Raw genomic sequence first — 27,270 nt, forward strand, 5'->3', positions numbered from 1 at the left:
TTGCCTGTCGCTCTGGCATGTAGCCACACATGTAGTGCTGTCTTCTACATGCTGCCGTAAGTGTAGACAGAGCCTGAGTAAACTATGATTTTTGGTAGGAGACACATGAGAGCAAGCAGGACCCCACTTTGACTGGTATGAAATAAACCTGAGATTTTTTTTTTGCCACCAATATGGCAAATTAATAAAATGAGCTTGTCATTAATTTATCTATCACTTCAGTAATCCAGCCTCAGACTCGCTTCTGTAACATGATGTAATAATAAAGCATTTTCTAGCAATTTTATAAGGAGACGGATATTAAGCCAGGAGTATGTGACAGCCACAAGAAATCCAGATCATCCTACCTAAGGTTCTGTAATATTAATTTAACAGGCTTGATTAAATTACAGCCTGTCTTTAAAAAAATAAAAGTGTAGTATTTAAATATATTTTTAATTTTAAAAAAAATCTAATCTTGTAAAGAAAACATTTTGGTTTTTAGCCTTCACTGGCTTTGGCTTTGAAATATGGATAGGAATGTCGATATAAATTTCAAGAGATACAAAGCAATTTCAGATTCACACGCTGCACACATTCAACACTTGGATGTAACTACCTCCAGGATTGCAGCAGACATCCCCTCTGAAATGGAGCTGTTCACCACTGCAAAGCATCTTTTCACAGCAGCGTGAAGATCATCTTGAGGTATCTCCTGTAACAAATGTACCCCAGGTGCCCTGGAAGTAAAGTGTGAATAATTAGGACAATTCCTACTGCATGCACTATGGACTTTTCCCCTGAATTTATGGTAGCTGGGTATAGACTAGAGGTTAAAACAACCCTGGCAGTCAGGAATCATGGTTCCGATTGCACTAAGTATCAGTACGTCCACCGTGCAATTGGAGGTGATTGCAGCTCATGTAGGCATATCCACACTAGCTTTAATCTAATTAGCCGGAGTACCACTTACGATGAAGATGCAGTGGCGCAACATAGGTTAGCATCACGAGTACGTACGCAGGGAGACCGGGTGGGCTTGAACAGGCCACACTGAAGCTAGCTGAACTAGATTAAAGCTATCATGGGTAGCTAGCATGGGTAGACGTATACAAGCTGCAATCACACTTTTGATTGCACTGCAGACATACCCAATGACTTGCCCATGGGAAAAACAAGAGAGAGATAATGAGTCTTAATTAATATTAATAGATCCTTCGATAAAAGATTCCGCATGTACAATGTATTATTATTACTAGCATTTGTGTAGTGCTCTCCACCTGTACTGAATATTATGATTAGCTATTATTTGTATTACAGTAGTGCCTAGAGACATCAGCTGAGACTGGGGCCTTAACAGCTTACCGGTCAGACAAAGAGGGGGAGGGGGAAACAGGGGAAGTGATGTGCAGAAGCTCATACAGCAGGTCAATAACAGAGCTATGACTAGATCCCTCATTTTTTTGGATCCCAGTCCAGCACCCTCTCTGCTAGACCACACTGCCAAATGCCACCATTCTAATTTTGTCGCATTTTACACCCAGTTTGCACAGATGTAAATGACTATATAAACTGCGTGACAGTAGAGAGTAGCACTGTAACTTAAAATAACATCAGTGAAAAGCCCAGAAGAGACCCTTTGAGTTATCCACTCAGTAAGGACCAGGAAGAAATTTTCTCTTGCAAGAGAATATTACAGAGCACATACGCTGTGTGCTGATTTTTAACTGTCCATCTGGCACTGGCTAACACAGTGAGGAAACTGCTCTCTTGTTCTGTTCCAGCCAGGCGATTCTTATGTACTGCAGAAGAAATCTCTGTTTCCCAAAATGTATATCCTTCAATCAGAAAACATGTAAACTAGAGGCAGAAAAGAGTTAACGCAGATTATCTTGTCACCCACCAACAGCATGTAAGATTTTGCAGAAACAAGGGGGAAGAGTGGAATGAGAATATCCACATGAATTATAAATGGCAGAAATCTAATTCTAAATCAGATACAAGTTAACACAAAACAACATACAGAGTTCTACTTACCTGTTGGAAAAGTCAAACGTGCAATATTTTATATGTGAGCCTTGTACACAAACTACCAGAATTAGTTTGTTAGACGTGCAGACAACTGTGCACACAAGGTACAAGGATTTGTGCGCACACACAGATCTAGACAATAAAAGGCTAGAATTAACTTTCTGCTTCTTTTTAAACTGATAAGGAGCATAACTGCTTACCTATTAACTTTTTCATTGACTTCACTTGTAAACTGTGGATCAACCTATAAAGAAACACATAGACAGTCATATGTCTTTATGTAGCAGTAAAACATACACATTAAACACCTAAAAGGAAAATATAAATTTCCACAGTTTAATATTTGCAAAAATATGCTATAAGGTTAAGATGGAAGTCAGATTTTAAAATCGTGCTATAGAAAACCATATTTGGTAGATTCATGTTTAGTTCTTGAGAAGAAGGATGGTCTTATGATTCAGACACTGGGCTGGGACTCAGGAGATCTGGGTTCTGTTTTCAGCTTGGCAATAGATTTTGTAACCTTGGGCAAGCCACGTAATTGCTCTGGTCCTCAATTCCTCATCTGTAAAATGGGGATGATGATGATGATATTCCCTTTCTTCCACCCTTTGTTCCTCTTGCCTGTATAGGTTGGAAGCTCTTTGGTGCAGAGATTTTCTCTTTTTATGTGTTTGTACATCACCTGAGACTATGGGGCCTTGATTTCAGGTTGGTCGTCTAGAGCAGTGGTTCTCAAAGCTGGTCCGCCGCTTGTTCAGGGAAAGCCCCTGGCGCGCCGGACTGGTTTGTTTACCTGCCGCGTCCGCAGGTTCGGCTGATCGCGGCTCCCACTGGCCGCGGGTCACAGCTCCAGGCCAATGGGGGCTGGGGGAAGCAGCGCGGACCAACCGGTCTGGCGCGCCAGGGGCTTTCCCTGAACAAGCGGCGGACCGGCTTTGAGAACCACTGCTCTAGAGCTACTGCAATACAAAATATTAATAACTGCGGGATGGTTTGCCACCTGGTAATCCAGACTTAGTAGGGAGCAGGGCACATATAAGCCGCCCCGCTGAACAGGGACTGAAATTCGGAGGCAGGTAGTGGCCCAGCAGTAGCCCTTTGTTCAGGATCTGACCATTTGAATTACCTGTGAGGGAAAGTAAAGTGACTTCTTGGACCATCACTACCCCTTGCTCACAATTGAGCCCTGCACTATCAAACACATTTAAAACATTAGTGGAGGAATCTGTTTGAAAACTAATGTAAAAATCTAAAATGTGTGACTATAATGGGAAGAATGTTCTAGATTTATTAAAACACTTCTGTAAAGGGGGGAAATTAAGCAGGCTTATTTACAAAGACTAACAAAATCTGTTATTTTCATTTAGTAGGTTGAAAAAAAGCTATAAATAGGCATTTGGAAATCATAACCAGATGAGCAAGAAGAACAGAAGTTGGGTAGTTGTTGTTTTGGTTTTGTTTTTTGGTTAAACATGAGTTGATTAAGTTGATTTACGAGACTGTGCAAAACACCGTATTTTAAAGCAGTGTGGGGACCGTAGGGTTTAATTTTTGCCCCCATGTTAATGTATTAGTTCTCTTTCTAGAACGAGCACATAATGCATAATTATTATGAAGGACACTGTCTACGGATGAGTTAGTCAGATAAACATTGTACTTTGTTGCACAGAACAGAGTATGAAACACATACCCAAAGTATTTTAGAAAACACTTTTTGTTCTGGAGAAGTAATTCTATTCGTAGTACTTGTGGCACCTTAGAGACTAACACATTTATTTGAGCATAAGCTTTCGTGAGCTACAGCTCACTTCATCAGATGCACTGTGGATGGGTCATTACACAAAGTAAAACTATTTCCCCATGTTTAATACCCACCCCCTCCCACCCCCCCAGACGTGCTTGTCAACTGCTGGAAATGGCCCACCTTGATTATCACTACAAAAGGTCCCCCCCCCGCTCTCCTGCTGGTAATAGCTCACCTTACCTGATCACTCTCATTACAGTGTGTATGGTAACACCCATTGTTTCATGTTCTCTGTGTATATAAATCTCCTCACTGTATTTTCCACTGAATACATCCAATGAAGTGAGCTGTAGCTCACGAAAGCTTGTGCTCAAATAAATTGGTTAGTCTCTAAGGTGCCACAAGTCCTCCTTTTCTTTTTGCGGATACAGACTAACACGGCTGCTACTCTGAAACCTGTCTATTGGTAGTGATTACAATATAAGCAGCACTCAAATACTTGTGTGTGCACAGACATCCAACCCCAATCCCCACAGAAATAAGTTTCAGTTGCATGGTAGCAACATGACTGAAATGATGTTGGAGACACAGACAAAAATGTTAGTGCTTTCTGAGCCAATCAGTTCTGCAGGATGCCTAGAAACCTCGTAGCCACAGCATTCAAGTTACTGGTCTCAGAAAGTTACTTCCAGTGCAAAAGACCTCCATAGTCAGATTCCTCATACAGCCAAAAGAGTTCTTGTAACATTTTATCTTGTGTTCCCTAATGATGCACCAGGTAAGAGTTGTCATCAGTCACACAGTGCATTTTATTAAACAACTTCCCCTTGCAAAACAAACAAACAAACGAACAGGAAAGCCGTTGAGGACTTCACATCTCATAAGATATCACTGAGCTTTTGTTGTATGAACAGTTTCTATAAGTGCAGATGAGGCAAAATGAAAATTCTGTGGATGCAGAGAGAGTAAGAAACCACATCTAACAGGCTGAGTTAGGCTATTAGGGAGACACTAGTTTGCTGACAGGCAAGAATAATCTCTAAGATATGTTCGATACTGTGAAAACAGCCATAGATCAAACATTTCACAACAATAAAGATGTCTTTGCTTCAGCACAGGGCCTAGCATGATCAAAATCCAGAGGGACTGTCTGCAAACACACTATATTAAACACCTGCCGTTTACAAATGAACTTAAACTAAAGAAATGGTCCAGAATGTTTTGATAAGACTACTGCTATTGTCTAAACCAGGGGTAGTAAGTGGGCAGACCGTGGGCCAAATCTGGATGACCAGATGCTTTTGAATGGACCCCAAAATCTTTTTATTTACTACTACTTATCATTATTGTTATTTTTATATTATTTTCTCTGGAGTCTGGACCTTGATTATACCTTGACAAAAAAATAATCCACTATCCCTGGTCTAAACTTTGTAGAAAGCAGAGCTCATAGTACATTTGCAGTCTGTCAACATGTTGCCCTGAGTGCTAGAGAAAGTCAAAAGCTATGCCTGCAAGTTCAATAAGCATAGTTTTTTGCTCAGAGTGTAAGGAATGTGAGTGACAGTGCAAGAAGACTTCCTTAGTTTCACAGCTGTGGGTGACCTCATATTCAGATCTGATCAATTACTGAGCAGGCTTGTACAGCTAGGTTTTGATGGTCGGTAGCTTTAAGGCCAAGCTTTGGAAAGAACTCAAAATACAAATGTTGTTTTTAAAGGAGCTCACTATGTCTGTAATGGGTATCTACAAGAAATTTACAACAACTTCATCAACCACAATCTGAATCTTGTGATTCTAGATTCTTCTTCCATTACACATAGCTAACAATTAATATTTCTTAATGTCTTCTGATGGATCTACACCACTACAGCTCCTTCCTTCCTTCCTTAAGACTGCTTTGCCAGCAGCTGGAGAAAAAAGCTGGAAGCTGTGTGAGGTGAGTTAGATGAAGAGACTATTATTAACTATTAATTAGTTGTATTACCGAGCACTTAGGAGCCCTAATAACCTGGAAACCATAGTCCTGTGCTAGGTACTGTACAAACACAACAAAAAGACAGTCCCTGCCCCTAAGAACTTACAATGGAAGAGTAAGACGAGACAACAGCTGGACACAGACAGATGGGGGCATACAAGAGAACAATGAGATGATACGGGTCAGCATGATAGGCCGTGGTCTCTGCACACCAACAACCTAACCATTCTCAAATATTTTGTAGTCACAGTAAAGGAGAGTTTTGAGGAGGGATCTGTAGTTGGATAATGAGGTAGCTTTGAGGATGTTTACAGGGAATGCCTTCCGAGCACGTGGGACTGCATAGGAGAAAGCACAAAGGTGCTTGACTGAAAATTTAGAAAGGGGCCAAAGGGAGGCTGGCATCATGGGACCCTCAAAGGCGAGCATCAATAGCTTGATAGTAAACGAGAGATGATAGATAAGGTGGGGATTGACTGTGGAACCTTGAAAGTGAATATAAGCATGCTAGGCCCTCTCTATTTGTTAAACTATTAATAATTTGTGCTTCTCCAGCACCTTCACATGCAAAGATCTTTCTGTGATTACTCATCTTAATAAATTAAGCTTTCCAACAGATCGAGCCTTCCTACATGTTTGGGAATATTGTTATCCCCAATTTTCCAGCTGAAGAAATAGAAGCACTGACCAGAGAAGCAACTTGTATACGGTCTCACAGCAAGTCAGTAGTAGCCAAGACTAGAACCCATGTCTCCTGACACAATAGCAGGGAAAAACCGCTAGACCAAGCTTACTCTACATTTTGATGAATAAATTGTCTCCTGCTACTTTAAATGTCCTAACAAAGATAGCACATGATAAGAACGTGAACAAATGTGTAATGATAATAAGGGTTTCTTTAGAACTTGAGTCCAGTGTTCTGTGAATATTTAACTAAAGTCCCTTTAATTTAGGGTTGTTTTTACCTCCCTGCCGGTTGCTCATAGAAAATCAATTTGGTGTGTCATTACAATTATTCAAAAGCACTAATAACTAAAAAGTTATATAATTTCTTATATTTTGTACGCCTGGCTTAACTTAAGCAATTGGACATAGGTAAGGTTTCATTTCTTGAAAAAACAAAATTGGGAAGGTAAATTAATCAGATTAAAAACAAAATGTCTGCACTACCTACAATAAGGAGGAACACCCATGGAATCATTTACAATAACAAAATAAGCCTAAAACCTATAACAAGGTAAAAAGAAGGTTGTGGATAAACAATGTGTGAACAAATCATGCTCTACAAAAACGGGTTCCTGCAAAGTAACCAAGCGACTCCAAAAGGATGCAATTCAATGTACAGTTAAAAATGCACGTGTTATTAGTATTGGTAAAAATGCAATTAAGAAAAAGTTTTGCTGTGTAACTTTGGATGTATGGTACGCCCTATACCCATCCCATATGCTTAAGTCTAATCAACTCAGCGTAGCTTTGCAGTATGCAGAATAAAGGAACCTACGTGATGAAACTAAAGTCAAACTGAGTTCTTGGGGAACTGAGTGGAAGAAGTCTCAAGAGGAACCCCAGCATACTTCCCTCAAGTATTAACAATATGATAATATTGATATTACAATATAAATTGAATTAGTCAATCAAGATATTGATAATGCTACAACTTAAAATCGGATAACAACAAAAAGTATAATTTAAGACCAACAATTGGTCAAGTTATTACAAACCACAAAGTTAACCTAACACCAATGACTAAATGCCTTATTTAATTTGCCTGCTCCTATGAGTTTTAGCAGCTTATACTTTCCCTTGTGGAAAGAATGGGCTAAGGTATAAATTTTTATGTATCCCAGGTGACTTAACGATCTATGGTAAGATTTACTTCAAACCTACATTAGTTAATACCCAGTGGCAGCTTACACTATGGGCTTATATGCATGTGCCATTACTATTAATGGCCACGTACATGCACATCCAGGCTTTAAAAAGTTTAGGTTAGCTCTTTCTTATTAGACATCCCTGCACAGGTGCTGAAATGTCCTGTTAAAGAAACAAAAAGAATAAAGTTACTTAGAAAAAGAAAAAGTATCTGTTCTTTAGCTTGCATGTCTTGTTGAGCTTCAGAGTCAGTCAGGAACTGCAGTTTGGGCAACCAGGCAGTGTCTTCTGGCTCAGGTACTGTCATGCTAGTGGGTGTTGCTCTTGGGTCAGCTGGCTGGTTGGAGATGTCTTTGTTTCTGCTTTCTTTGGTAAGGGAAGCTGCAGTATCAGCCCTTGAGTAGTTGTTCTGGGGGCCTTGGAGAGGAGCACGCTTCTTCCTCAGTTACCTCATCTTGTATGGCTGGTGTGATCGCACAGGACCGCCTCTGTGCTCTTCTGATCAGATCAGGGAACCACAGGTCTCCCACCTCAACTGCACTGTCCAGTTTCAATTAGGCAATGTCATTCTGACTCTTGGACCGCTTTTGAGGTTCTCTTTTAGGATACATTTTCTTAGACACCTCCGTGAGTCTGTGTTTGCCCCAAATAAGTTACATTGAGTAAATAACAGAAGATTACTCTGTCAAGATGATCTCAACCCCTTGAGTTTAGGTGAACAGCTGAAACTCTTCAATGCCTCTTGTCCACTGGGGCCTGTTATCTTCCTGGTCATAACTTATGGCCCATTGTCCTTTAACTTACAAAAGTAGTTCCTTACCCATTCACACATCTCATGCTTACACTTCCCCAGATGGACATGGTCTCATAAATAAGAATTTTCAGAACTGTCACAACATCTGGGATACTGGGTGAGAGGTTATTTCACTCTATCAAGGCTCAAAGTCAAGCTGCTTCAAAGCTACTTATTTAAAGCCATTAACATAAACTTATTAAAAACATAACCACATAAAATTTATACTCAATGTCCACATGAGTATAGGACTATACGTCCTACAAATGCATTCTATGCAAATACCATCTTGATTTCTGGGACTACTTTTGATGTGCATCTGAGAGATTATTTGCCATATCAGTTGCAGGATGTTTTAAACAAAGAGGAAATATTGAAAGTGTTGAATATATATATACAGACAGACTGACTAAGCTGCTAAGAGAGAGGGGATATAAAAATCTACAGTTATTTGAGGTTGTAAACATCAAAGATGGAGGGAAAATATTTATTATAGCAGAAGATTGTGGGGGTGGATACAGGAGAAATGTGATGAAAAGAAAACTGTAGACTGCATACAGGGAAATCTTCCCAATAATGAGGTCTGGGAGCCTGTGAAATAATTTTGTACTTGAATTGGTAGAAGCGTCATCGGTAGGTTCCTTTAAAACTGATTACAAAAACCACTAGAAAACATACAGTCAGGAAGAGTCTTGATTATTTAGGATATGGGCTAGATGACCTGATAGGTCCTTTCCATCTCTAGATTCTGTGATATTCAACTCAACAACTGTCTCAGTGGTCACGGGAAGAAGTCAGACATGAAAAAAATAGCTGTTGATGAAAAATAATGTCATCATAAACATAACAATATTCTGTACTTTCCACATGTATGGTTAAAAATTACATGGTATAGTCAAAGAGGGTTCAAGAGGGGTTTATTGCAGTACAAGAGGTGAAACTGCAGTAGGGAATGCTCAAATGAACAAAAGTTCTGCAACAGGATTTTATCTTTTCAGAAAGAGATTCTGTAAGCCCCTATCCTTGCAAGGCCGAGTTGCTGAAAATCACCTTCTGTTTCAAGTATCTTTATAATTAAAAATAGAAACGGGGGGGAAAGAAAAAAGTTGTGGAGGGGCTAGAAGCAAAGGAGTATGAATAGTATTATGGGACCTGTTCCTGCAACCATTACGCATATGACCAATCCCATTCAAGTAAACAGGGCTACTCGTGAGTGAAGGATGCAGGATCCAAGCCATAATCAAATGCAAACAAACAGAAAATAAAATACATTAACCTATTATGTGATGATAACTTCTAAGGGCTAGAATGTGAATACCCACAATGAATACTATCTTAACTACAAGTAACTCCATTGACTTCAACAGGATCTTGTGGTGTAAGAGTTAATGGAAATAAGGGTATTACAATAGAAGTTAGAATGCAGCTAAGATTTATTTTGAGATGTAGATTTCTAGTTGCCCCTCCTATGTGCAAATATATTTTAATAGTATTTGGAGAAAATTGCCTTGTGTGTGTGTGAGGAAATATATTTTTTAAAATGTTTTAAAAGTTTTAAAAGTTTGGTCAATCATTCAACCTCTCTGGATATGCTGCATATATTAATGTTGGGCTCTTCTGGTTACTCATCGTAATGACGTTCAATTCATGAAAAAGTGAAGCAAATTTAAAAAGAGAACTGAAGTCCCTAAAGTCTTCATTTGAGGAGCAAATGCATCTTCCAAGTCGCAAGCACAAACTGCATTATACCTGCTCCAGATTTATCTTCCACCCCAGTTCACTTTCAAATCTTTTGGTGTACTAGAGTGGAAAGAAATGAAGATAAAAAGGAAAACATAAAAGAGGGAAGATAGTGGTATTTTTAATCGAAATATATGTAGTGAAATTTAAAGAGAACAAAAATGAGTAAGGAGGAGAAAAAAAAGTCATTTGCCCATTCAGATTTTATTCATTTTCTCATGTTACCTAGAAGCTTTCAGGGTCACAAGAAAATAAATACAGCAAGTTTAACTGTGGAGTTACTGTGCTACCCTGTTGTGAAACTTTCGCTACTGTGGATAAATTGTCACAACTTACTGAATTCTTTTGCAAAAAGGAACACTGAGAATGAGTGCAGTGGAGCATCTGGCCCACAGGAGGCAAAAGCGCTGGGGAAGTCTTTGGGGTAGATGAGCATTTCTTAAACCCCTCTCTCGTATTTTTTTTTTTAATAGTTCAGTTTATCATCTTGTACTCAAACAGCTAAAAGCCATCTCTCTCCCGGCCCTGCGCCTGAAGCCTTAAGGTGATTCCAGAGAGTAAAATTCATCCCTTTGAAGAGACCCAGCACAAAGTCTATGCAGCACTTCATTCCTATTTAAATCTTCAAAATCAGGCTTAAATTCTGTGTAGGCTTTGTGCTGGGCCCCTACGCACAGGGATGCAGTACTGCCAACCTCAAGCATTCAAAAACCATGAGTCAAACCCTAATTAGCCAGGAGGGTGGCTTAAAAATAATCCGATTAAAAAAAAATCCTTGATTTTTAAGACTTCGTGTTCACGTTTTCAAGATTTTTCTCCACAGCCATGAGGGCTAGTGCGATGGGATGTATAAACCCCACACTGGCACTGAAAGGGTTAAGGAGCATCTCTGGGCCCAGGTGACCCCACCCATCCCCCACTACTGAGCATGCTCCAGCTGGAAGAGGAGCTTACTAGGGAGCCAGACAGCTCAGAAAAATGCAGACAGGGCAGGGAGAGCGACCAATCCTGAGAGCTGCAGAAACCTTTCCTGGGGAGATTCTGGCTGCCTGCTGAGTCCAGAGCGGTAGAAGGTTTGATTACTCTCTTCTTCTCTACTCCTTTGTGTCATGCCCTGTACGAATGTGGCAGAGTGGTGGGTGGTAGGAAGTGGCCCAAGGAGGCAGCCAGAAGGCACTCCTAGGTGCTCAACATCATCGCATCTTGGAGGACCCTGGCCTGGGCTCCCCTACCAACCACCCTTGTTACGAAGAGCACAACACCCCTCGCTTACAGACCCCTTTGGGGAAGCCAGGGGAGGATGAAGGCTTTGAAAGATCTGTGGTTGGGACTTGCATCTGCAGGGGTCAACAGACCGACTGAAGGTCCTCAGCAACTGTGATGGCACAGAACCCAATATCTTCCCTGGGACTCTGTTACCCCAGAAGGGGAGAAGATTACTTGGTGACCTGAGCCAAGGGTCAAGTCCACACATATCAAAAGGGAGACCGCTAAGGGGAGTGACAGTGGCTAGCAAGAGACATCGAGGGCACGACACACCGAAACCTAGTGCCCTAACCACTAGGTGCCACTGCCAGTGAACACTGCCCATCACAGCTAGAAACTTCCTTTTTTTAAATGATCTTTTTTAAAACATGACTACATGATTCCAAGAGCTGGGGCTTTAGGACAAACTAGAAATATTGTGAGACATCATGAAATCCTGAAAGTTGGCAACACTGTAAAAAAGGTGAATTTCACTCAGACAGAGGGCAATCAAAAGTATAGTGGCCATTTATACAGACTTAAAAATCACAGTTATTAATGGTATTAATAGTATCCATATCTTTTTCACCTTCTCTGTATAAAGCCAGTCTAATCTAAAAAAGGAAGAGAAATTCCTATTGTAAAATTTGCAGTCTAACATTAACCAACACTTTCATTAAAAGATACGCAAGTCATTTCTAGGAATGCTGTGAACTCGTATTTAGCTTGAAATATGGATTGTGTAAGAGCCACACGTCTGTAAAACAAAACACCGATATAAATGCCTGGGGTGTTTGTTAATATTCTAAACCTTCCCCTTTAGCGCCTCCAAATAAAATTTTACAGCACTCAGAATCTAAAAGTGAAACAGACGTCACTGATTTTCATTGTCAGCTCAAGTGCTGTGCTCACTGTCTGGTGTCAGAAATAAGTCTAAAGTTGTCTTGTACCAGCTGACACCTGCTAATTGTACGCAAATTCAGACTAGTACAAATGGCATTAAAATAAACAAAGACATGAGCCTCTGCTCAGCAAAATCAGTGGGAACAGAAACTGCACTACACCAAAACTGGGGAAGGGAAGACTTCATATCAGCAGACAAATACAAATCATAAGACAGGCTGCAGTTCAGCCGGACTCTTGAGTTTATAATTGCAGGAGAAGACTATTAAAATACTTATTAAAAATTAAGTGGGTGACTCAGCTTTTCAGTTTTGCTAGTTAAGAGCCCTGTTCTGGTTACTAAAGGTAAATCGTCTCAAGCAGCTGAGATATGAAATGTAGTGTGGAGCTAAATTTTGAGATACATCCTTCAAACACTTAAACAATGCTGATGTTTATATAGGTTAATAGTTCCACTGAAGTTAATGGGACTGTTCATATGTAAAGTTAAGCATGAGTGTTGGCAGAACTGGAACCTAAATCTTCACCTGCCATTTATCATGAGCAGTACTATGCATGTGCAGGTGGCAAGACGTATGACTTAGTGGGGGAATTAAAGCCATCAGGATGTTGCTTGCAGTTGAATAGGTAGGAGACACATTGAGAACAAACAGATGCACAGACCAACAAACATCTCTTGGCGGTTAAGAAGAAATGGGTGATTAAAGGGACACTGACTTAAAAAGAAATACATTTTTTTCTGGATTTTTTTAACCTAATCTTGTTACAAATAACCCTAAAACAAACCTATCAGACAGACTTTAGAAGCAAATAAGGGCTCAGTTCTGCAAGGTGCTAAGCACTAGATCCCTGACCCAACAAAACACTGGAGCATGTGCTTAACTTTGTCCCCCTATCAGTTGGGCTATTCATGTGCTTAAAGTTAGGAACACACTTTAATACCTTGCTGAACTGAGGCCTATAGCTCTTTAAAAAAATCTAGCAGAGGCATTACTAACAGAAAATCAGTCACACAAGTCTTCTGTATCACATTAGCAACTTTCACACCAAATTCCACTACTCTCTCTTTGTACACTTTGCCTGCATTATCCTGTATGCCCTAAATGCTGCAGAATAGCTACTAGAAGTATGCCAGAGAATAGGAGGTGTTTGATATCACCTCCATATTATTAAAAATTTTCATAACACAAGGCTCTCTGAAAAAAATTCAGAAATGATAACTGCTGTCTTTTAAAATGTTGGCTAACGTCTGCTCATAAAATATTGACACCGAAATATGAATTTCTAATATTTCATTTACAAGATTTGACCTTTTAACTTCTTTTTGAGTCTACAACAGAGATTGTGTTTTAAACCAATGGTATAAATACCCTAGTAAATATTAAAATTCAAATGTTAAACTGACAGTTTTCCCCTCCAAAAGTTGGTCCTGTAGTCAAATGTGATATTAAATCCTCTGCTCTGAGACTGAAATCAATGAATATCATTAACAAGTCATGGGAATGTACAGAATTTAGAATTCCAAATTGGAGAGAGTATATTTGCCCCAATCACAACAATGTCCTCTACATCTACAAAACTGACACAAGGCCATCGGGTGCAGTCAACTGGGCTAGCTCCACTGATGTCAAGGGATGTATGCCAGTTTGCACCATCTGGCCCGAGGGTCAAATTCAGAGGTGACATATAAAGTCTAATTTAGAATTGCTTGCTAGTCAAAGGGTCCTGGGTCAAAGCCCACTGAAGTCAATGGAAAAAAATCAGTGGATCAGACTGTAAATAGGTAGAATTTGTATGCCAAGGAGCTGGATGAAGGTGAAAGGTAAAAACGGGTGGGGGCTACTTCAGCGTACACTTGCTATACTACTCAGTTCTTGCCTTTAGGCCCGTGAGATAGACCAGCTTAGAATCCTTACACTCAGTGAGCGAAATTCAGATGTCATGGGCCAGGAAGTAAAAGGTGTAAGTTACAAGGCAGTAAGTGGGTCTGAGTCTCACTCTAGGCATCTAAATTGGTGAACATACAGATTGGAGATCCTTACACCAACTCTGACTCCCTCTTAGTTAGACTGTAAGCTCTTCGGGGCAAGGACCAGTCTCTCCATATACCTATGTAATGTTTAGCATTGTGGGGCCCCGATCCTAACTGGGACTGCTAAGTGCTACCATATTACAAATAACTTGGGTCTGCCCTGCTCCCACTGAATGAAGCCAGACTTGTGTCATTTAACTTCATGGGAAGCAGATCCTTAGATTCCCTTCTAAATGTAGCTCTCTACCTCAGGCTATCAGGAAATCATCAGATCCTATTGAACCATTGGGAGCTTTGGAAATTGGAAAATTAGAATCTGATTGACTTCCACAGCTCAGAACATCTTCTGAACAGCCAGGGCAATAATTTGGTGGTGTACTTGGAGTCTTTGTAAAAGTTCAAACACCATTAACTCAGTTTCCATTTGCAAACAAGTGTCAAAAATATCTCATTGGTCCACTAAAATAAATCTGTGTGAGTAAACATAAATTAAAACAAGCAAACAAAAAAACCCAACTTACTGCAGGTCCAATTATAACAAGGTGGATATGGGGCTCTCTTCTGTGCCACTCTAAAACACAATAGTAAATTTTTTAAATATTAACAAATTATGCTTAATATTCTTACAATCACATACAGACACTGGGAGCACTTGCATGACGAAGACAGGTAGAATTTGGACAATAGTATTAGTGATAGTGTTTAAATATGGAAAGTAAATCAGATTTTCACCTCCAACATTCACACACAATATTTGATTCGTTAACATTATTGAAGTTAGTGTTTATTTTTCTTTCACTCACTCTGTTATGATTCAAGTGTTATTTTTTGTGATTAACCTGAGGTATTATTTTAGAATAATTTTAACAGTGAAGTGTTGTACAAGATGCTGGTGAATGGGGTTACTTAATCAAGGTGGTTTGGACTCTTGTTCTGCCTAAATGACCAGGACTTATTCTTACTACGAGCACCTGCATGTGACACCCAGGAAATGCTGCGGAAATACAATGTTTTGTTGTTACCGGTGGTGGGAAAGAATAACTGCAAAGTCATTAAAGTCGTATAGTGTTTATAACTCTAGAATCTGCAAAGAATGCCTCTCTTCAATGATTCCATTGCCAAAATAGGGCCCACTCATGTGAACACTTACTTGATTTTAACAGACTACACATGGTAATAAGCCCTCCACAGCATAGTAAGGGTTTGCATAATAGGATCAACAGAATAGAGGTCTAAGACCTGTAGGGGGCTAAGATTTAGAATGCCTGGACTCCCTGCAGCCACAGGGAGAATCAAATCCTGGCAGAAGAAACTCATTCATTCACGCTTTTGACACAGCTAAATTGAGAAGCATGCAGTTTGCTTTGTATGTGGGTCTTTCAAAAGTGAACACCTAGTAAAAGGTATGACTAGCTTTGATATGGATGATCTAATCAACTCCAAAGGGTATGTGGCATGTCTAAACTAGGGAAAGCGGCAAAGAGTCGATCTTAAAAGGAAGTTGTTAGCAGACTGTGGGTGAATCTGCAGGGAAGCCTAATGTATTTTAAAACACAACTTATTTTCCTAGTTTAGTATCAGAGGGGTAGCTGTGTTAGTCTGGATCTGTAAAAGCGGCAAAGAGTCCTGTGGCACCTTATAGACTAACAGACATATTGGAGCATAAGCTTTCGTCGGCTGCATGTAGTGAAAATTCCCAGAGGCAGGTATAAATTCCCAGAGGCAGGTATAAAGATACTTGCTTGCTTGCATATTTATACCTGCCTCTGGGAATTTCCACTACATGCATCTGATGAAGTGGGTATTCACCCACGAAAGCTTATGCTCCAATATGTCTGTTAGTCTATAAGGTGCCACAGGACTCTTTGCCGCTTTTACAGATCCAGACTAACACAGCTACCCCTCTGATACTAAACTAGGAAAATAAGTTGTGTTTTAAAATACATTAGGCTTCCCTGCAGATTCACCCACAGTCTGCTAACAACTTCCTTTTAAGATGGACATTGGTGAGGCCTCATCTGGAGTACTGTGTCCAGTTTTGGGCCCCACATTACAAGAAGGATGTGGAAAAATTGGAAAGCGTCCAGCAGAGGGCAACAAAAATGATTTGGGGACTGGAACATATGACTTATGAGGAGAGGCTGAGGGAACTGGGATTGTTTAGTCTGTGGAAGAGAAGAATGAGGGGGGATTTGATAGCTGCTTTTAACTACCTGAAAGGGGGTTCCAAAAAGGATGGATCTAGACGGTTCTCAGTGGTACCAGATGACAGAACGAGGAGAAATGGTCTCAAGTTGCCGTGGGGGAGATTTAGGTTGGATATTAGGAAAAACTTTTTCACTAGGAGGGTGGTGAAGCACTGGAATGTGTTACCTAGGGAGGTGGTGGAATCTCCTTCCTTTGAGGTTTTTACAATTAGGCTTGACAAAGCCCTGGCTGGGATGATTTAGTTGGGGAATGGTCCTGCTTTGAGCAGGGGGTTAGACTAGATGACCTCCTGAGGTCCCTTCCAACCCTGATATTCTATGATTCTGTGTCAAACTTTGTCTATCCTTTAAAACCTGTTTTAAAATGTTTTAGCCGACCTTTTCAAAAGTGGTCTATTTTCCTAGTTCAGACAAAGCTTAGAACTTTGAGAGTAACTTAGTGAATCTCACTGGCTGGTGTGATCTGTTTTTTGTATAATTATCAAATATATTGCTTTTTAATTGGTTTATCAATTTTCAGACCTGCCTTATTTTGGTTGTACCTCACATGAACCTTCTTATCGGTGTTGGACTTTATACATCTTGATGTGAAATGTACCAAAAAGAAATACTGGGAACAAAAAAGACACAAGGGATATAAACATTACAAATAATAATTTTTACTACTCTTCTCACCTCTCATCACCTCCCTCCAAAGCTGATCCGTATAGCTACGATGAGTTGATGGAAAGAAACGCTTACTACTTCTCACTTGTCTCATATACAAACCTGATGAATCTCTCTCTCTTTCAAAAATAAAAAATATCCAGTGTCCTTGCCCATTCTTTGTGGGGGGAAAATAATGAGGAAGTGGTTTTACAGAAATCTGATGATGAATACAAGAAAAGTCTACTCGCAGGGGACACTGGACAGATTTTATACTGAATTGAGTGTATTCTGACACAGAGTTTGGGGAGTTCTTTCTGTTCTATGATTACTCATATGGAGCAACCATTCAATAAACTGATATTTCAGCTAGTGCATCTCATTATCTTGGGTCAGTGAACTGATTTACGATTCCAATAATCTCAGACATGGAGTACTCCAAAAAAGGAATATAACCTATGAAAGGCATCAGTGCTTCAGTTCAACAACAAAGTGAAACAACAGAGTAGAATGTAACAAAGCATAAAAATAAACTTTTAGTTTAGACAATTACCTGATTCTCTAATGGAGAACAGAGACAGGTTCGTGATACTAATAACGCCAGTTTGAAAAAGCGACTGAGATGTCAAAATTTAAAGTAGCAGACATCTGCAGAAGTCAGAGCCCTGGCTCAACCTCAGCATCCACTTCTTTTTGCTCCTGCTCTTGCATTGCGTAGCATCTCTGGTGGAAATCCTGTGATCAGGTTGACTTCCTCCACTGCAAATTTGTTCTCTCCTTCAGTTCTGCCATATTCCTAGCTAAATAATTTTACTCCTCCCATTTTAACTGAATCCAAACCCACAATCCCAGCTGCCTTTTTATCACCTTTGACTTATTCCTTAAACCCTCCCTTCCTCCTGCAACCACTGCTCTCTCTGCACTGGATCTTACCGATTTCTTGTCACAAGAAAACTGACAAAATACAATCTGACCTTCCCCCATCAGTCCCCACTTTATCCTCTTACAGTTCTCTCGTCCTCCTCCCCTGCCACAGATGCAGCTGTCCTACTCTAAGCCCTCCACTTGCTGCAGTGACCCCATCCTATCTCCTGAATTCCTTCATGCCCACTCACATCCCCTCCCTTCTCTTTAACCTTTCACTCTCCTCTGGCTCTTTCCTCTCACAACACAAGCATGCTTTAGTCTCTCTCATCTTAAACCCACCCAATGCCACTTGCCTCTCCAGCTACCACTCCAGTTCTTTTCTCCCTTTCTTCTCTAAGCTCATTGAACACACACTTTACAATCACTGGAGTTCCTCTCTCCAGTTCCATCCTAGACCCTCTGCAATCTTCCACATCCTGCATTCCACACACACTGCTTTTGCAAAGAATAACATCATCTTAGCCAAAGCTTAGAACGAGTACTCCATCCCCATCATCCTTAACTTGTCAGCTGCCACGGACACCATCAATCATGCTCTTCTTGAATTCCTGTCCTTCCTTGCTTTCCATGACTCTGTCCTCTCCTGGTTCTCCTCCTACCTCTCTAAACACTCCATCAAAGATCCTCCTCGTTTCCCAGCCCCCTTCCAACTTTCAGTGGGCATTCCACATGGTTCTGCCCTTGGTCTCCTTCTCTTCTTCTCCCTCTACACCTTATCTCTGGGTAATCTCATCTTCACACACACATTCCGCTACCATCTCTATTCTGATGACTCACAGGTCTACCTCTCTACTCCAGACCTGTGTTCTCCTGTCCAAACTAAAATCTTGGCCTGTCTCTCTAATATCTCTTTGGGGATCTCTACCCTCAGCTCAGTCTTCATGCGGCTAAAACAGAGCTTCTAATCTACCCTCCCTGCTACCTCTGTTCTTGATCACTGTGGACAACACCACCAGCCTTCTTACTAAAGCTGTAACCTTGGTGTCGTCTTTGACGTGGACCTCCCTCTAAGTCCTCACATCCAGGTTATGTTTAAATCTTTCCTATTCTTTCTGCATAACATCTGTAAAACATGTCCTTTCCAAACACACAGCTAAGGCTCTTGTCATCTTGCAATTTAATTACTGGAACTCTTGTCTGTCTTTGACAAATGCATTCTTGCCTCACTCGTCTCCATTCAGAATGCTGCTGCAAAGATCATTTTCCGAGTCCATCACTTTGACCATGTCACCTCTTTCTTTAAATCCCTCCAGTGGCTCCCCTTTCTCTTATCTTGCTACTTATCTTCACTTTCAAGGCCCTTCACAGCATCCCCATCCTACCTATCACCTCGTTCACCACTGAAATGTTAATATTTCCACTTGTTACATTTTCAAACAAGCACCTTCATGCTTTCTCCCATGCTGCCCCTCGCACCTGAGTGGAGCGCTTGATAAACATCTGCAAAACTAACTCATTATCCTCCTTTTCTCTGATTCCTACAAAAAACTGGGTAACAGTCAGTGCAATGATACCGCTGCTTATCACGCTGATAGATGCTGTCTCATTGTTTTCTTTGTACTCCCCTTTCTGCCTGTCAGTATCCAACTGTTGTCTTTTGTCAGATACCTACATTGCAAGCTCCTTGGGGCAGGAACTGTCTTTGTGATCTGTGTTTGCACAATGGGGTCCTGGTCCATGAGTGGGACTTCTAGGTAGTTTGATGCTATTACTACTCCTACTGATAACCCATATCACAGATAAAAACCCTGTAAAAGCAGGAAGAAAATAAAGGAGATACTGATGAGTATCTCATTTAAAACACAGTTCCTAGAAAGATATCCTTGCTTTACTTCTCACTGTTTCTGCTAATGTTTTATGAACGGCAAAGGCAGGGCTGTGGGAGATGAGAAATCTGAGTCCTGCTCATGGGAATTGATGTCAACGGACCCTAACTTTGGAACTCAATGGAAACTTTTTGTCACAGCTGAACTTGATACAGGAGTCCAAGTAAATGAAATATGTTTATTTGCCACCCTTTCTACCATTGTAAGAGCATCTCACATGCTATTGTGAAGAAACCTCAATTTAGATTGGTGCTTTGCCCTAAAAACATGTGAAAATTTTTCTTGTAACTTAACAGTATTCCTTACTACACCTACAAACATATGTAATAACCATGACACAATAAGCCAAAACATTATTTTGAAATAGGTGAACTCTTCTTTCTTTTGTCTACTATGAATATTGCATGCTAGCAGCAAAATAATTACTCCCTCAACAAGCAAAAGCATCAAATATTTCCCTTTGATTGCAATGCTGTGTTATTCCCAGCAGGCAGGAAAAGACACAGTACAGAAATAATGTGTTCAACAGATCAATGTTTATAGGAACACTTTTTAAAAACATAAATATATTATGAAGTATTCTGCAGAGAAAAACACAACTTATAGTAAAGTCATCAACACCACGAAATTTATCTGAATGGTGTTTGGAGGAAAAAAACAAACCCGGTGAAAATGCAGAGATATTTAAACAGCGGGGCATGTACCTGAAAATACATCCACTAAATAAAGAGGGTCCTTGACTCTTCGAAGTCCACATATCAAAAGAAACAGGCGTACATTTTCTGTGTCTTGAGGAATCCCTGTAACACAATATTTTCAAAAATACTGAATGCAGTTAGAACAGTAAAATATCTTCACAACAATTGCTTCCTGAGTGAGCATGCAACTTGTGCAGTAATCCTAGGAATACAAATAGGGTGACATTTTTCTAAAGCGCCCCAGCATCGAACTAACTATTCCCATTGAAGTAAATGGGAGTTAATTTCCATGGGAGCAGTAAGGTCACTACTGAGAGCTTTTGAAAACCCTACCCCTAATGCTAAGAACTATCTATCTCTATGAAAAAAGAAAAGGAGTACTTGTGGCACCTTAGAGACTAAACTGGTTAGTCTCTAAGGTGCCACAAGTACTCCTTTTCTTTTTTCTTTTTACGAATACAGACTAACACGGCTGTTACTCTGAAATCTATCTCTATGCATTTCCTCAGCATTAAGCGCCTAATGCAAAGCGCACTGCAGTCACTTTCCAGCATCTTGATGAAACATTACTCTTTTTATGGATGGAAGAACTGACGCAGAGGTTAAATTTCTTGCTTAAAGGGAATCTGTGCCAGAGCTGGGATTAGTATCCAGAGTTTCTGGCTCCTAGTCCAGTAGTCAGTCAACTGGGCTGCATATTTTATTAATGTAATGATAAATTCTAAATGATAAAGCCAAGCAAATGCCCACAATAATGCAAATTATGTACAACTCATTGGGTGCAAGTTTGCATTTGTATTTGTATTGTATTTGTTCTTCTTAGCCTGTAGGGAATGAAAAAGATATCACTTTGCTGTTATGCGATGTAATGCTTTAAACCTCCGATACTGCAAGTCTACATTTGTCAAAAGCAAGTATCTATAGTTGTCCAAAATCTCTTAGCCAAAGCAGACTCCACTTCTTCCCAGGTGGTATTGAGTATAACAGGGTACTCCAAATAGTTACTTTTACAGCCATACACATTCAGCACGGCAGTCTTACATTAAGAGTCTCTAGATTACAAGGAATAAATATTTATATTGTTTATACTCTAGAAATAGTTTCAGTGGAGCAACAAGCAATATTTTAAAGTCTAGAATATTATAGCTCTGCTCTACCTTTATAAGTCAGGTCAACATCGCTACATCAGTCAAGGGTGTGAAAAATCCATGCCTCTGACCTAACTTAAACCCTAATGTCGATACATCTGTGTGGACAGAAGAATACTTTTGTTGCTGTAGCTACTATCATTTGGGGAGGTGGTTTTCCTCCGTCTACACTCTGGGTTTATCCAGGCGATGCAGTGTGGTGGTATAGTCTCCATATGCAAACCCTAAGTGATGTAGCAGTTACATACCAGCCTATGCTGTCAAGACAACTTTAGTTCACTGATGAAAAATTTAGCATGTTGGTCTCATTTAAAATGACACTTATGGAAATGAATAATTCATCTGTCCCTAGAAAGGAAGATCTAGTCAGTTAGGGTTGATATTACCAGTGGGATAGAATGGAGAACTTGATAGTGTATAATGATATGAACTATATTCAAAACCTATTTTGATAGACAGGCAGTAATGCCTAGTGTTTAGCCAAAGCAACTGGTAACCAAAGGTTCTATTGCCAACCTTATCAGAGAGGGGGCACATTATACAAATCCTCTGTGCCTAAGTTTCCCCAATCAGTAACATAGAGATAATATGTATTTAGGCAAGAACATGGCCCCATTTCAAGAGGGTTGTGAGATGTGAAGCTCTTCATGTTTATAAAGAGATGCGAGGTCTTCATATGAAAGGAATTTCATAATAAGAGCAAAATCTTACTATTGCTTCAGTTTCCAAAGCGGTATCTATCCTTTAAACACCCAAGCTGTCACAGAATATTTAACCAGAATTTAAATGACTGCAAAGCATTTATTTTAATCTCAAATTTCCTTTGTAACACACCGACAAGAAAACCTTTTGATGATAATGAACTATACCCTTCACTATGTATTGTATATCTTTCTGTTAAAATGAATCTGTCAAGACAAGTCCCCTCAAATTGCACTTGAATTAGCAATTGGTATGTTGTGGATAAGAAATGCAAATTAAAAATAATCTAAAAATCTCAATGTAAAAAATAAAAGCACACATCTTAAATGCTGCTGGAAACACATAGATGAGAACCATAAAATTCCATCGACTCTTGTTAGAACATAGTTTAAAAATCGACAAGCTAATGTATGAGATTGCAGTTGCCTGGTTCTGCAACAGCACAATTACACTCAGAATGTAATTCTAGGGATGGGTCACCATGTGATGTGCTTGGATCAAGTGTATAATCAAGTTCACTATCAAGTTCGCCGTAATTTAATATAATCCACAAACTGCTGAATGCATGTTCATAACAGAAACATCACTTAGTCAATTCTTAGGGGGTGGTAGTTTCCATTTCCTGGCTGAACACTGCACAAAGCAGATCAATTCATTGCCCTTCCATGCACACGTCTATTGAGTGGGTGGCAAGGATAGCCAATATTCCTAATTGTCACAAAATTTTACAGTGGTAAACCATTTCATCAAGCGCTTTATTTATGAGGTCATCTCTGCCCACATTTGAGTGTTTTAATTTTATTAAAGAGCGGCTGCTCTTTCATGGATGACTGAAAAAATCCACACACACTTCAGGGGGTGGAGATAAACAGATGCAGCAAATAGACTCGTCAGAGACAAAAGGATCCTGTTTTAAGTCAAGTGATCTCAAGAGTAGAAAGAAGAAAATAACAAAAACGGAGACAAGACATGATAAATCAAAAAGAGTTTAAATCATTTCTAACCTCTTCTATGAAGCATCATGTACCTTTATTGAAGGGAAACAAGCCTCTAAAACTTTCTCGGTAAAACAAAACCTCAGCCTTACGTCCAGCTAATTTTACTGAATTGCTAAACTGAGCCTAAAAGACCGAACAAGATTGGCTTGGTATACATTTGCTTATTTCTGATTGTCAATTGATTTGGCTCATCACTACACAGACATCAAGGAATTTATCCTCCCACTATTCCTGTGAGGCAGAGAAGTATTATTATCCCATCTTACAGATGGGGAAATACTTTCTGCTTTCCCAAAAAACCTGTAACTCTAGAAGGCGACAGGAAATGGAATGAAGCCGCTTTATTTAGATTTATCCCATATTCATGTTTTTCCATTTTCACTGAATGCTACCTTTAAGTAGTGGTTTATTTTAATCTCACTTAAAAAGGAGCAAATCATGAATAACTCCCCTGCAGTCAATGGAGTTATGCTGGTGTAAAACTAGCATAAGATCTGAACTGAACTTTCATTTTGAAAATGTCAAACGATCGGTGGTTCATGACATATTCAAGTGATATTGCATTTAAAATTAAAATCTAACTTGGGGATTTAAATGCTCATTTTCACACCATTCGCTGTTGAATCATTTTGATTTAATTTGAATCGTTTTAGCTGTCACAGAGCGGCTGCAGCAGACAAGGTAGATAATGATGCTGTTTATTGGACCGAGAATAATTCACACTGTGTTTGGGCTAAAAGGGTTCTTTGGTCTGCTGTGATACCCCATTAGGGCATTATGCTTTTAGGAGAACCAAGGCTCGTTTTGAGTCATCATCTAAACTTCCACAAAGCGAATTGCTAGAAAACGGGTCAGACTGTAAGTACCATAGCAAAACTCTGCCTGAATTTTAATTACATGTAGGGCACAGATACTTGATTTAAATTAAGCTCTCTCCACCTTCTGATACTTTTTTAACTTCTTTGGCTGCTGTGGATTGGAACATCAGGTTGGCACTAAAACTTCAGTCATACTGCAATGAGTATCCAGATCTCAGTTACTGTGAGTATAGAGTCCATCATAAAAGTTATGACGATCCTTGGGTTTAACATAAAATGTGGCCTTAATAAAATCTAATATCCTTGTACTTGTTTCTTCCTAGCTCTTAGCATCTTTCTTTCTGCATTATCCTTTTTTATTTATTTGTGTAAGTAATGTTTGTAAAGCAGTTTGAAGATGAAAAGCACTGTGGATCCAAACCTGGAAGGTGCTGAGCACCCTTGTGGTAGATTCTGGGCAACCTCAACTCACAAGATAAATAATAATACTTAGAGTGCTTTTCATCAGTAGATCTCAGAGCGCTTTGATCCATGTAAATCCATGTAAAATGGGAATAACACAGAGCAGGGGTTCTTAGGACAAATTTTTTGGTAGCCTCAGAGCCGCTCTCACCCTTTTTCCTAAAATACTTAAATAGCTTTAGGAAAAACAAATAAATACGCCCATATACATGTCCAAATGATTGTAATTTATTTGTTGCTAGTTAGTAAGTCTGTTGTGAAAAGCAATATTAACAAACATACAAGTATCACTTTTCACAGCAAACTTACTCAGCCCTGGATGGGGGGTTCAGGGGAGGCAGTTGACGGGGCTGGAGCCGGAAGCCCCGCAGCTGGAGCCTGGGCCCTGCCGCTGCACAGCCAGAGCCTGGGCTGGAGCCTGAAGCCCCAGGCCAGAGTCTGCCACCCCACCCCGCCACCCCACTGCTGAAGCCCAAAGCCTGAGCCCCACTGCCTCTGGGAAGGTGAGGAATTCACTGGCTGCCTTCTCCTCCACCATTGTACCCCAGGTGTCTCCAGAGGGGGGCAGGGTCCAACTCCTGCTGGCATCCCCAGCAATCAACACCAAGGCACTGCATCCAGGAGCAACAGGGACTGCTATATTCTCCCCGCCTCCAGCCCAGAAGGCTGTGGCAACAAGAAAAGCCCCTGGGGCCACATGCAAGAAACACTGACATAGAGAGATGAAGTGACTTGCCTGAGGTCATCTAGCAGGCTAGTGGCAGGGCCAGGAATAGAACCTGGGTCTCCTAAGCCCCAGCGTAATGCTTTAGCCCCCAGGCCACACTACTCTGCAGCTCTGTGGCTTGGGTCATCTGTAAATGCTAAGTGGTAATAGCATTATTTTGTAACAGATGTTCTTCATCCTTTCAGTATTTAAAGCTGCCCTTCGAAGAGCCACATCTATACCATGGTATCACATATATACCTGTGCACTTTCTACACGTCCTACTAGAGTTCTGTAGGACAAATTACTGAAAACCTGTATAATCTCTACTGATTGTATTTGGACAAACATTCACAATCAGCTTTTCTTATGGGCAGGTTATTTCATAAGGCTGTGATTTTTTTCAGTTGGGCTTAACGGAATTAGGATTTTAATGGGAACTGGGTGCCTAACTCCCTTAGACAGGAAAATCCCTTCCTAATAGTCCATTATGGGATTTCTTGCACCTTCCTCTGAAATGTCTCCTAATATCCACTCTCAGAGACATAACACTAAATTAAATGGACCACGGGTTTGATCCCGTATGGCAATTCCTATGTTCCTAAAAATGTCAGAAAGGAGCTATCTGGGGAAGGAATTACCTGCCACAACAATTCAATTTCGTGAGGCAAGAATCAGTTGTACAATTTTATTTTATTATATGCAGTAGATCTTCGTCATTGCCCAATTCATTTTTATGACCAGACTTTCCCCAACTTAATCCTCTTAGAGACACATCAAAAAACATTCCTGAGAAGATTGCTTCACAGGAGCATCACTGCCAATCCCACTACCTGTAGTCTATTCCACTCTTGGTCTGCTTACAGTCAGACTAAAGCAATACCTGTGTGTCTAGTTGGCTTTCTATTTATTCATTGAAGATGATTAAATTTTCACATCAAGATAATGCTACCATCAGATTTTCACCTCCTGGGTGCTTTTTCAAGACTTCTTGGAGCCCCTGCTGTGAAAAGCAAACTATAGCTATCTATACAAGAAAGCAATCATTTCAACATTCTCACTCTTGATTTAACCTCACAAAATACTCAAAAGCCCTAATATGGGGAGCACATTAATACAGTAAGTGCAACGCTGGCTTTTTAGGTGCTCCAGCCATAACAGCTATGTGGAAATTGATGTCTGAAAGGAGGCACCTGGTTTTTGTTTTTAGCTTAAGTGGGAGCTTCACTTTCTGCTGTAGCATTGTGCTTCCAAGAAGCTTTACCTAATCTGTAATACAATTTTAATGCCAAGTGACAGTCTACTCTGAAAAGCGAATCTGCAAAAACAACACTTTCAACAGATCTGGCCCTTTGATGTATTCTTCTTGCATTAGTCACAAAAATAATGTTTTACTTTTTTAATGTTTTACTTCTGCTCGTGCTACTGAGTCAATGCTTTGGGACAATGAGCTGTATTGTGTTCTGGCTCATGCATCATAAATAGAAAAAAAACAACAAAGTCCCAGCTATTGCTGGGCCAAATTCCACTCTCCATTTCAGATATGTAACTGAGCACAGATTTGACCCGCAAAATCTGTATTGCACATACCAGCTTGATTTTGCAAAGCAAACTTGTAAATCGAAGAAACTTGATAGCCATTAGCAGGCTATTACAAAACTGCCATACTGTCACTTTTACAGTGATATTTCAGAGTATAATTGCACTATAAAGAGGAGGCCAAATTTTGTACGGTACAACTCCACTGACTTCACTGGAGTCACATTAGCACAGAATTTGGCCTAAGAAATGTTGTCTAGTAGCTATAACAGGG

The 27,270-nt window shown here is 40.1% G+C and overlaps 1 protein-coding gene across 3 annotated transcripts in view; it reads right to left on the minus strand.

Moving 5' to 3' along the window:
- Window positions 1–27,270, minus strand: part of GLT1D1 (glycosyltransferase 1 domain containing 1) — an 87,839-nt gene that overhangs the window by 24,293 nt on the left and 36,276 nt on the right. For all 3 annotated transcript variants that reach the window (XM_074972696.1, XM_074972694.1, XM_074972695.1), the window contains exons 7-10: window positions 20,630–20,725; window positions 14,842–14,891; window positions 2,211–2,254; window positions 599–719 (exon numbers count right to left, since the gene is read on the minus strand). In XM_074972696.1, coding sequence (XP_074828797.1) covers window positions 599–719; window positions 2,211–2,254; window positions 14,842–14,891; window positions 20,630–20,725 — 311 coding nt within the window. The remainder of the gene's footprint in view (window positions 1–598; window positions 720–2,210; window positions 2,255–14,841; window positions 14,892–20,629; window positions 20,726–27,270) is intronic.

This window comes from Natator depressus, chromosome 15 (genome assembly GCF_965152275.1).
Source record: "Natator depressus isolate rNatDep1 chromosome 15, rNatDep2.hap1, whole genome shotgun sequence".
In the NCBI taxonomy this organism is placed as follows: Eukaryota; Metazoa; Chordata; order Testudines; family Cheloniidae; genus Natator; species Natator depressus.